Raw genomic sequence first — 12,684 nt, 5'->3', positions numbered from 1 at the left:
TTCCAAACTAGATGTAGGTGGACTTTCCAGGGTGTGCACTCTCCTGGATACCAGCCTATAAGTTCTCATACTCCATTTATGTCTGGCGGGACTGTTTTGCTGTCTCGAATCTGCATACTGGCAGCAAGCACAATGGCTTGCCAGGCTGGATCCTGAAGAAAATTTTAACCACTTGGCTGAGGCTTGGCTTTATTTTGGGGTTTTGTTGTGGGCTGACCTAGAGCCCTCTGTTCAGGATATATGCTGAGTGAGGCTACGCAATTGCTTTCACTCAAGTGGTTTTTCCCAAACTCATTTGGACTGGTGCGGGTGTCTACTTCCATAGGAATTTTACAAATGGTAAAGCCAGTTGTACTGCCTGTTTGAAGTCCAGTTGGGCTTCAGCTATTAAGTGCTTTTACATGGTTACATCATTAATCCCATATACCAAATGGTTTCTCAGCATCTCATTAAGGATTAAACCAAAATCACATCCCTCTGTCAGTCATCTTAACCGAATTAAAAATCCCAATACAGTTTCCCCTGGTTCTCGAACTGCCGAGTAAAATCGATCGCATCTCAGAATTAGAAGAGGCATGGGATTGTAAAATTCCTTAACTAAATCCATCAACTCTTGAAAGGATTTAGTATCTGGTGCCTTAGGGAAAGTTAGGCTCCTAATAACGAGAAAAGCTGAGAGTCCACAAGCTGTCAGGAAAATTACATGTTGCTTTTCATCTGTGCTGTATCATTTGCCTGGAAAAAAAAACACATTCTTTCCATATCTTCAATGGCAAGATCAAACAAGTTAAGCTTCCCAAATAACGGCATGATGCCAGAAATGCTAACCCCAATTCAAAGACGACTGTTGTCAGCGAATTTCTTCAGGAGCATGCTTTTCTCTCATTGCCACTGAAATAACTCCACAGAGTGGTATTCTGTCACCAAGTCACCCTTTCTTACATGTGGAGAGCCCCTGACACTGATCCAGCTCCCTCAGAGCCAGCTGTCAGAATGATCAGGATGCCTGAAACTCCTGTTTTAATCTGTCAGCCAGGGTTCCCTGATTGGACCAGGTTAAAGGCCCCAATCAGGGAACTCATATTCTATGAGGTCCACCTGGCTGACCTCATTACAATCACGACAGTAGAAAGACTTGTATTAGCCAGCACTTGATGTGAACACCATACATGCCAAAAAACCTATCGCCAATGTACTTTTGAAGTGTTATCATATTTGTAATGCAGGAAAAGCTGTAGCCAACTTCCACACAGCAAGCTCCCATAAACCGTAAGGCTATAGTGACCAGATAGTCTGTTTTTAAGTGATGTTGATCAACAATAAAATCCTGGGCAGTACACTGGGGATCTCCCGCCCCTCTTAGAAATAGCACAGTGGGATCCGAAAAGAAAGACAACGCCTTCAGTTTAACACCTCATCTGAAAGACGTGACCTCTGACAGTGCAGCACTTGTGTGGTAATGTATTAGGACTTGAGCCTGGGGAGTCACACTGTCAAGTCCTGCAGCAGGACTTGAACCCAGCACCTTGAGACTTCAGTGGGGGAGGAGAGCAGCCCACTGGATCATGGCTGATGAGGGCAATGACCCACTTGTGCAGATGTTGATGGGAACCAGGAGGGGGAATAAAATGTCCAAAAGCGCTTATTATTTGGAAATGTACATTTGGTCGTACTGGAGCTCCATTTTGCGGTATAGAAGATGAGTTGGACCAGTAATGTGCCATTTGCAGATTTCACCAGTTTTTTGCCTCTGGGAAGGTGGGGGCATTTCAATTGCCTTTCTCTCTTTCACAGTTGTGTCCACCTCCATGGAGAACGAGCACGGACGCCACACGGTCTGACGGTAATGCTCAACGCTTTCTGCCACCCGGTTTTGCCGCAGGGAGGGGTGGGGGAGGCTGATGCCCAAAAGAAACCCCCTAAGCGTTTGACCACCAGCATCCAGCTGGAGGGTTGCGCGCCCGATTTATTTTGGGGTTTTAAAAAAAAGTGGGCGACGATAAAATCCAGCGCTGGCATCGTTGCTGTCCAAACTAGGGAGGGAAAGGGAAAGCATCTGCGGACGAAATAGCCTGTCGCCACCCCCTCCAGAGAAGAACAAAATCTTGCCAACGCACATGTTAAAACGCCAGCCCAAACTGGCGCCCCCCACTCCGAAACAGCGGATGGGGCTTACAGCGCAGGCGCAGTAGCTGCCGGGCCGCCGTGGCCCCGCCCACCCACGCCCCCTCGCTGTCGGACAATGGATGGAACGTGGAATGTGGCGCTGGGCAGCGCGAGACGCGGCACCGCGCGCACCAAAGCGGCAACAAGTTTCGTCCTCCCGCAACCTCGCGTGCAAAACAATCACCAGCAAAGCTAGTTCTTCTTCTTTGCACTTTCTTTGCACACTCCGAAACTGCTTTGGTTTTTTTTTCCCCTTGCATTTTGCAGCCTTGTTCCCTTTTGCATCGTTTATTTGTGTTCTGGGAGGAGGTGGTAAGAGGGGAGGGGAGTGTGAAGCTGAAGTTTTGTTTGTTTTTTTTATTTTGCAGTGTTTGATTGCTGGCTCTCTTTTAATTTATTGTTACTTTTTCCACCCCCGCCCCACCACGCGCACGCAGACACACACACACCTCCCTCAAGCCCAAGGTTGTTGCGAGGTGATGACAGTGTTGCAGAGTAGCCGCTTGCTCCCGGGGGTTTTGCTGCGGCCGCTCTGCGCCCTTCTGCTGCTGCTGCTGGTGAGCGGCACTCCCGCTTGCCGGAGGGACGCTGAGCTGCCCTGCCAGATCCTCAAGCGCATCGGGCGCACGGTGCGCCTAGGCGCGGTGCTACTGCTGCCGCAGCAGCATCCCGGACCCCCGCCGCTGCCCGGCCCCGTCAGGTCAGGGGCCGCCCGCGATGCCTTGCTTCAGGCCGTGCGGCGACTCAACGCCCGGGCGGCGGAGCTGCTGCCTTATAACCTGTCGGTCGAGCTGGTCATGGGCATGGAGACGGGCCTGGGGGAGTTGCCGGCCTTCGGCGTGCCGCCGGCCTCTCGCCGCGACCCGCAGTCCTTCCTGGAGAGCGTCTGCCGCACGGTGGTGGTGCAAGGGGTCAGCGCCCTGCTGGCCTTCCCCCAGAGCACCGGGGAGCTGCTGCAGCTGGAGTTCCTGTCGTCCACCATCCAGATCCCGGTGGTCAGCATCGTGGGCAAGCAATACCACAGGCAGTCCAAGGTAAGGCACCCGGAGAATTCGAATGTGCAACCGCGGGGAGCGGAGCAACTCCAGAGGAAAGCAATTTTTGAGGCAGGGCAACTTTGCAAGCAAGGGCGAAAGAGAGGTGGGAGTGCGTCTGGATAGGATACCCCCCCCCGGCTAGTTCTCAAAAGAGAGTGAATGGGCCGAACCTGCTAATCGGGTAAAGGTGAGGCAGAATGTGGTGGGAAATTGTGGCAGCTTTCCGTGCCCGCACGCTAACGAATTCCGTTCCGGACAGATGGGACGATATTGGACAGCTCCCCCATTACAGCCAGCGTGGACAGGGTTGGGGGGGGGGAAGCGAATGGCCTTCTCCTGCCAACTCCCCCCCCTCCCCGCTTTATTCTACTGAGAGAGATAAAATCGTGTTGTGGGAGTCTCGTTCTGGATGAGCAAAGAGCCCAAATGAAGTTCGTTCTGTTTACTCGCTTTTAATCGTGATTTGGGGCGAGTGGACAGTTGAAGTTTGCACGATAGTGGTGGGAGTGGAAGTGTTCCAGGAATCCGGGTTTGACAGATCGATATAAAGCAGATGTGTTATGGCTGAATGGTGTCTGGAGTTCGGCTGATCAAGGTTAAGAAATAGTTTGCGGTGCCTCTTTGTTTCAGACTGTAGATATTTAAAATAACGTGCTCCCCAATGAAAGGTCAACAGTGCGATAATTGTTAGATTTGGAGGCCCGATAGGGATTGTGTACTTTAACCAAATCAGAGAAATATGTAAGGGCCATTTGCAGAGAAATTATTAAAATGATTTTTGTTTTAAAAATGGTATATGCATAGTTAATGAATCTTGAGAAACTTGAATCTTGCCGCTCACTCGTACATTCGCCAAGAGAGTGGGATTTGAAATGCATATTCGAAGCTTTTTTTTCAAAAAAGGAGATTTATTCGATTATTGCGAATGCAATCGACGTTACATTCGCTATCCAATGATTCCGGAACCGCTGATTTCTAGCGGATGAAGTGAAAGTTCAGTGAGGATGAGGCAGCGGTAGCTTTCACAGTTTGAGATGGAGTTTCCCAGCGGCCAAGCCTCAGCACTTTTCCTTGATAATTCAGCAATTGTCGCTTTTGGGTGGAGGGGGAAGGGGATTCAGAATGTTTCATGTTGCAGTACATTTCGTAATTTAAATATTCTGGCGGGAGTGGGTTTTGCTGGAACTGGTGGCAAACGTGCCCTCAAACAGCAAAAAAAAAGTTAGGCTCGAGGTTGCTGTGAAACATAAATGGGATTCGGGAGACGAGCCATTTGAGGGTAAACATTGTTAGATGTTAGATTTCTGCTAAAATGGGTGTTTGGTGAAACTGCATGGTGGATGTGAACATTTCGCAAAATCTCAGCGCAAGTATTGAGAGACAAAGTAAAAATGATAGACTTCACGGCGAAGACTGGATGATGTCATGGCGAGAAATCTATCTTTCAACATCAGTAACACTGGAGCTGGTGTGAACACTGAGCAGTGACAAGGTCAAACATCGGCTTCAGCTTGCTAGTAGAGCAAGAGAAGTGGAGGGGGAGTACTAGCCGATTTGCAGCTCCATCTCCCAATCTGGCATCAAAACACCGAGAGCGAATCAATCCGGGTAAAGTCACAGTATTGATAACTTTTCGCCGTGTGTGGTGGAAGACACGGTCATATTAGCCCACTCTAGCTCACCTACACCCCCTCCCCCATCACTATTTGTTTATTAACCTCGCTTCTCAACAACATCAAGAAACCTTTTTATTCCTCTCGTAGCCATTCATGCAAAACAAAAGTAGGAGCCTTGTTGTAGTTGTTTCGAACGTTTATTTATTCAATTTCTGATTCAAGTTCGACATCATTAGCTCTGCAGCAAAACTCAGATGGTTATGCATCGCCCTGTCGAAAATGAATCAAGGGCGCCTTCATTATCTATTTCAGCACGACGAGGGAAGAGGCAAGATATTGTTTAAAACAGCTGCTGATAAACAGAGCTGGAAAGTGTCTCTCAAGAAACGTTTGCTCAAATGGACAACTATTTTGCAGCATGTATTAAGCGGACTGTTTCAAATTCCGTTGACTGACATAAGGAACATCATCTTTCTGAGTGTTGGGTAATCGCTCCCATGACCGGGACTGGGGTTTGCACAAAAATCCAACCGGTAGTCACATCATCTTCGGAAGGGAGTTTCGTGTCTATGAGAAACCTGAGCGTTAAAATGACCTCCGGTGAAAAAATGAGAGAGACGGGGCGGGTGACTTTTGTAATGTTATTGAGGCGGTCTGAGCTCTCTGGTAGTACGGTCAGCTCGCCAACTGGAAAGAGGGCGAGAAAACTGCTTGTAACTTTGTCACAACATCCACTACCCCCCCAAAAAAAAAGTAAGTGAATTGATGAGCGATTGATTCCAGAGCCTTGCAGCAATGATCGCTTCAGCTTCCGGCTCACCTCGCCTCCCCCCACCTCCTCTGACTTTGGAGAAGACGCGACACTCTCTCCAAAGTTGCTGTGGTCCAGCAGAAAACGATCTTGCCCCGGATTTTGCAGCGTGAAGCGGCTGCAGCCACTGTACTCCATTCCCCTGTTAGTAATGCTGGCACGGCCAGGGAGTGCCCGCAACTTTTGGCTCGTTTCGGAGCAGCAAGGTCGTTTAAAGCGCAGATTGAGAGACACCAACGTGTCCAAGCGCTAGGATTCTTGTTTCCTGTGGCCGGGGTTCAATGGGGAAAGGTGGGAGGTGTAGACTGAACACGATACACTCTAAATGAGCCCATTTGCTGGGGTTTTGAGCTCGTTGGTCATGTCTCCATCAACCCCTTTTCTCAGATCACCGCATAACACCGATCATTTAAAAATGACCAACTCAGTACCGATTGAGGAAATGTCTTCACACCCAAATTAACATTATTTATTTCTCTTGTGTGTTTGAGCTCATAGCCACCGCCTCATCGTCGCTTAAATGTCAATCAAACGTTACCTTTTGGACCCCGTGGCGGGATCTGTTTTGTCTGTTTATTTCCATGTCCCTTTTTATTAGCTTTGCGATTTTCACTAGATAACGTTTTCATCACCTCGAGAATCCCAGGCGATTTTTATTCAGTCGCCTTTTTTTTATATTTAAAAAAAAGTCTAGAGGAAACCTTTTGTGTGATGGGTTTGCTTACAGACCCGTGACGGTGATTGATCGCTGTTCAGCGACATTGTATGAACATCAATTAAAATTAAATTTCCACTGGATGCCTAACGTTCACAGAGTTATCCGAGTCGTATTCTTTTTACGACATAAATTGGGATTGCCATTAGCCTGGGATGGATTCATTATCCACTCTTGGCAAACTGACAGCAGAACCTTGGAGCGAACCGGTTTCACTTGTTCTTGAACATAAGCTGAAAGCATTAAACGTTTATTTCGAGCTCAGCTCGTAAAGATTCAGAGCGCCATCTCATGGAAAGCACTCTTCGACTGAACCAGGTTAATCAAAACTGTGTGCACTGGAAATATCCATCTGGTCTGGCAGCATTTCAGCTCGACAGCCCGAGGTTCTGAAACATAAATTCCACGGTGTTCCGACTCTATATACTGTCCATATTCGCAATTATTTAATATTTACTTTTCCCTGTAACATGATTAAAAGTTGCTAGTCGCCAGAAACTGATAGACAAAAGCATTTTGAAAAGTTGTACATACAGTCTGTGTAGTCTTTTCTTACGAATGCTATTAATTGTGTTGTAACGCTATTCTTTGAAATCACAATGAATAATGGTTACCTTTGAGAGATTTACAAGACTATAATCCTAACCAATGGATTCGGATGTATAGGATGCTAAATGTCTAGTGGTAATTTACAACGTAGAGATTCAATTCCACCCGTACAGATAACATCAAATTACCAGAGCTTTAACAGTACAGCTTAAGAACTTAAGCAGCGTTTTTAAGATTGGCTTTCTGCTTGAAACATACTGTCAGACATTTGCAACATATTTTGTTGTGCACTCTGTTTTGGCTTAAAGCTGTGCTGTCAGGTAATCTGATAAACAGAGACTAGAGTGAGTGACTAACAGCACACTCTGCTGATTAACCTCGTGCATTTTAAAGATGGGTCCTAAGTTTTCTTGGTACAGTGGGAAACAATACATAAATGGTATGAATTAAATGATTGCAAGATTGTTGAATGTGAAACAGAAACTGTAAACATATCTCAATGGTAATGTAAAAGTCATCAAGTTTTTTTTAATATTAAATTATAAATACATCTGATAAAATGCACAGCTGCATAATTTGACACGAAGGCACTTGGTTATGTGAGCAAAGGAGAGCACAAGGGAGAGACTTAGAGAGGGAATTCCAAAACTAGGGGTCCAGGCAATAAAAGGTGTGGCTCCCAGTAGTGGTGCAATTAAAAATGGGATTTGTGCAAGAGGCTGGGATTAGAGGGGTGCAAAGATCATCAAAGAGTCAAAAGACTGGAGAAGGTTACAGGGCTGGGGTTAGACAAGGCTGTGAATGAATTAAAAATGGGGATGTGAATTTGAAAAATATCAAGCGGCTTCAGCATAATAAAATATACGGAGGCACTTCACAAGAACATTATAAACCAGATTGACATCAGGCTGTGGGAGGAGGAAATGTTTACCAGATGACTAGATTATGGGCCAAAACACATGCTTAATGATCTTAATGGACGAAAGCGAGGGAGAGAGGGAATTTCAGAGCTCTGAGTCTAGGCTTCTTAAGGCACAGCCTCCAGTAATAATGATTAAAATTGAGAATACTCAAGGAGCTGCAGTAATTAGACTAACAAGGGACTGGAAAATTAGGATGAGAAAGTTTAAAAATATCGCTTGACTAGAAGTTACTGTCAGTCAGTGAGCACCAAGGTATTAAGTGAACAGGACTTATTGTGAGTTTAAAAACTTGGCAGCTGAGTTTTGGATGAGCTTAAGTTTACCAAGAACCTTATGTGGGAGTCCACCCTGAATGCATCAGAAGATTCCATCATCATCTCATAAGAGGTGAAGGCACAAATGGAAGTTTTAATAGCACAAACTGAGCAATGTTTTGGAGATGGGATTAAGCTCGGATTGTGCAATCGTGTGGTCCAGAAATCTCTGAAACATTACAAACAATCCAGGTTTAGCCACAGAGGTGTTGTTGGATGGAGGATCAGAACAGGTCAGCATGCACAAAAGGATGGGTGGGTGGGTGTTGGTGTGAGTTTGCTGAGCTTGGATTCATGGAAAGTGGAAGATGGCCAAGAGTGTATCAGAACAGTTAAATCCAGAGGTGAAGAAGATTATAGTAGCAGATGGGCTGAGGCCTGGGCAGTTAGAGACAATGTTGCAGAGAAACAGTAGAGTTCTGCAGAAAGCCAGTGGTGAAGGCTAGAACTGGATCCAAACTTCACACACTTTCTTATAATTATTTACAGTTAGATCTTACAAACATACACTTCTGGACCATTTCCATACAGTTAGTCTACAATTTTTTCATTCATTCACAGGATGTGGGTGTCACTGGCTAGTCCAGCATGTGTTGCTTATCTTTAATTGCTCTTGAAAAGGTAACTGAATGAAGATATATTTCTATCTCAGGATGGTGAGTGGCTTGAAGGGGAACTTGCAGGTGGTATTACTGTGTATCTATTGCCCTTGTCCTTCTAGGTAGTTTGGATTTAGAAGTTGCTGTGTAAGGAGCATTGCAATACATCTACTGTTTGTCACTGGTTTTGGTCTATATTCCCCTAATTTCTTTGCCCACTGGCAGCGACTTCCAAACTAGAAGTCACTGTTGGAATGCTGATTTAGTGTGTGCAGAACCTCTGAGTGGCTGCACAGCTTAGTGTGAGTGCTGGTGTTGGTAGTGAATGTTTGTCGAAGTGGTGCCACTTAAATGGGTGTTTTGCCTGGATGGTATTGAGCTTCGAGTGTTTTTGGAGCTGCACTCATTCAAGAAAGTGAGTACTCCATCACACTGCTGAGTTGTTCCTTGCTGATGGTGGACAGGTTTTGGGAGGTGTTAGTCACTGCAGGATTCCTAGCCTCCATTGTGTTCTTGTAGTAATAGTGCATATGTTGCTGATCCAGTTCAGGTTCTAGTCAATGATAACCCCAGGATCTTGTTAATGGGTGACTCAGTGATGGTAATTCCACTGAACATCAAGGGATGATGGTTAGATCTGCTCTTGTTATAGATGATCATTGCCCAGCACTTGAATGGCACAAGTGTTACTTGGCATTTGTCTGCCCAAGCCTGGATAATGTATGTGGACTGTTTCGATATCTGAGGACCCATGAATAATACTGAACTTTCCAAGTTCTGACCTTATGATGGAGGAAAAATCATCGATGTTGCAGCTGAAAATGTTGGGCCGCAGACACTACCCTGAGGAAATCCTACACTGATGCCCTTGTGACTGAGATAAGTGACCTTAACTACCGTAACATCTTTCTTACAGAGCTTTCTTCCAATTCCCATCATATCCAGTTTTATTAGGGTCCTTTGATGGTCACAATCTGTCAAATGCAGCCTTGATGTCAAGGCTGTCACCCTCAATCCCCTCTTGAGTTCAGTCCTTTTGTTCCTGTTTGTACCAATGCTGTAATGAGGTCAGGAACTGAGTTGACTTGGCAAATTGAACAGATTATTGATGAGTAAGTGCCGCTTAAAGCACTATTGTTGACATCCATCACAGTTGAAGATTGGGAGTAGACTCAGATGATTGGCTGGGTAGGATTTGTCCTCTGTTTTGTGGGCAGGGCAATGCTCCAAATTGTCAGGTAGATACCAGTGTTACAATTTTGCTGGAACAAACTGGCTGCTAGGGCACAGCTCGTTCTGGAGCACAAGTCACTGAAATGTTTTCAGGGCTTATAACATTTGCAGTGTCCGGTGTCCTCAGTTGTTTCCCAACATGAAACAATGAATCAAATTGGCTGAAGGCTGAAATCTAAGATGTTGGGAACCTCAGGAGGAGGCTGAGGTGATTGTTGATTTGGCACACATGCTTACAAATACATCAGCTGATTAACGTTGGTAATGGAGTGGATATGTGGCCTGAAGTTTCAAAGAATGGTGTATAGTTAGTCATAAATGATTGAGGAGTGGGATGGAGTCGGGAGCTAAGGAAAGGAGTTTGTGGTGAAGAGTAAAGGAAATGGCTTCAGTCATCCTGATAATTAGTTGGGGGAAGTTTGTGTTCATTTAGTACTAGATGCTGCAGTGTGACAATTTGGCAACACTGGAGGCAGTGAGAGATGGTACTCTGGTAGAGCTGTTGTCAACAGCATACAAACGAAGCCTGAAGTGTCTTCAATCTGTCCATGTGTCAAATTCAACTTTGAGTGCCATTTCAGTGCTGTGGCAGGGAGGAGAGATTCTGGTATGGAGTTATGAAAAAGATTATTTTAAAGTCAACGGCATTTGGATTGGTGATAATGTCTTTGTAAGGACGGGAGAGCAAGAGGGCAGTTTGGACAATGGGTTGATGATGCCATATTTGCAGGCCAAGTCGACAGTACCTGACCTAGGAGGGGGGTATTAACGATATTGTCTACTTTGGGAAGTGAGGACAATTAGGTGGTCAGTTGGTAGGACTAGGTTCAAGGATTAATAAGATCCTCATTTTGTTAAATATTCAAGCCTGAATCTTTTCATTGCATGTTGCTAATGTAGGAACATGTTTTGGAAATAAATCAAGATAAAAAAGTAATCCACCTGCAGAAGTTTCAGATAGTTGCCTGAATGAATGAATTAGTTTTCTCAATCTTTGCATTATTCCTGAATATTTCACTTGCACTTCAAGAATTCATGATGATAATTCACCCTGATGGATATATTTTTAAATCGTTGTGAAACGAACTGGTATTTATCATCTAGCAATTTTCACGTTCATGTATGAACCTTGTACACCTTTTTAAAAGTTAATTGCTTAAAGAGGTATTGATGAGGCTGTGCCTGCTCCATTTGTTGGGTATTTTTCAGTCACTGAATATCAATCAACTGGAAAACAAACACTACCTAGTTTTTACCTTTCCTCCCCAGCCTGACATAAGGACATCATAGCAGTTGTGTCATCTTGTTACAACCAGCTAACTTACATGCAGTCCAAGAATTACAATGTGGGAACTCCCTTTTAGGCTTGCGTGGACTGCAGAATGATAGCTTGGATGGGTTCCTAAGACTGCAGCCCAATGGCTAAGTTCAGACAGCATAACTTATAACATTAAATGTCAGTCTTGGCTCAGAAAGTATTCCTGCCTTTAGAGTCAGAAGGTCAATGATTCACGAGAGTTGAGCAATAAATTTAACCTGGCAATTCAGTGCAATACCAATATTGCAGGTGCTTTCTTTTGGCTAAGGCATAAAACTAAAACTCTAAATTCTGTCTGAGACATAAAATATTACATATTACTGTTTGAAGAACAGAAAGAAAGCATCTCTGGTATTTTGGCCAACATTGTTTCTCAATGAGCCTCCACCAGACTAGATTGTTTGGACATTTATGTCTCTACTATTTGCAAGATCTGTCTGTGCAAATTGGCAGCATATTTATCTACAAGCTAACTACCCTTCAGTGGTTCTGAAATACTTCAGAAAATCCTAAAAATCTGCAAGGTGGTTTAACAAATATAAGTTCTTTAAACTCTTCAACAATTAGAAACAACTTACTGAAAGTATGAGTTTGACAAATGTTGTTTTTGTCACACCAGACCTGTTTTCTTTAAAGTAACTTCGAGAAATTGCCATTTTTTCACTGTAAATTGTAGAATTGCACAGGCTAATTATAAAATTGCTGTCTGGTAGGAATAAAATTGTCCATACCGTTAGAAGGAGTATGTGTTTGTTGCTGGGAATGTTTAGGGATCTGACACATTGTGTGCGTGGGTAAAGTTTACCAAGTAACATTATTGGTCAAACCATATTTTCAGATGTGAAAAGACTGGCAGCATCTTGCATTCCAATACACAATACTCAGTTCTCTCTCTGATGTATTCGTGATTCGCACTGGCTCAAACTAATATAGTATGCAAGCTATAGAGACTACCAAGTGGGCCAAGCTTCTATGTGTTGAATTCTGATATACACCCACAAGGAAGTATGTCGTAGCTCTGATCTCCATTGAGCTAAATTTAACCGAACAGCAACATTTTAATATAAATTACCCCAAAACCTTCCTACATTAAATAGTCCGAGGTCACAATGTGGCAATAGTATTCAAGAGCAAAGGAAAGTGTCAAAAGGTAAACAGTAGAGTTCAACAGGGACTTCCTGTGGGAATTTTAAGTATGTACAGTATTGTGAATAATTCACCCAATTACCAATACTCACCGCAAGGTTCTGTGTTCATTTTTGATAATGAATTGAGCAAAACTTATCAGATATTTTCAGGAGTCCTGATAACATCTGTAGACCCAGCCCAACCATGTTAGTGACATCATAAATTATCCACTGGTGGTTAAATTTAACTGTTTTGAGTCAATGACAACAAGGTGC

General features: G+C 44.3%; 1 protein-coding gene across 1 annotated transcript in view; it reads left to right on the top strand.

Moving 5' to 3' along the window:
* Positions 1-2,645: 2,645 nt before the first annotated feature.
* grin3a (glutamate receptor, ionotropic, N-methyl-D-aspartate 3A) overlaps positions 2,646-12,684 on the top strand; it is a 137,457-nt gene continuing 127,418 nt past the window's right edge. The window contains exon 1 of the mRNA XM_048595114.1: positions 2,646-3,200. Within this exon, the coding sequence (XP_048451071.1) occupies positions 2,646-3,200 (555 nt within the window). The remainder of the gene's footprint in view (positions 3,201-12,684) is intronic.

This window comes from Rhincodon typus, chromosome 3, assembly GCF_021869965.1.
Source record: "Rhincodon typus isolate 14 chromosome 3, sRhiTyp1.1, whole genome shotgun sequence".
Classification (NCBI taxonomy): Eukaryota; Metazoa; Chordata; class Chondrichthyes; order Orectolobiformes; family Rhincodontidae; genus Rhincodon; species Rhincodon typus.
Note: the sequence above shows the minus strand (reverse complement) of the source record. Positions and strands in the feature narration are given on the sequence as shown.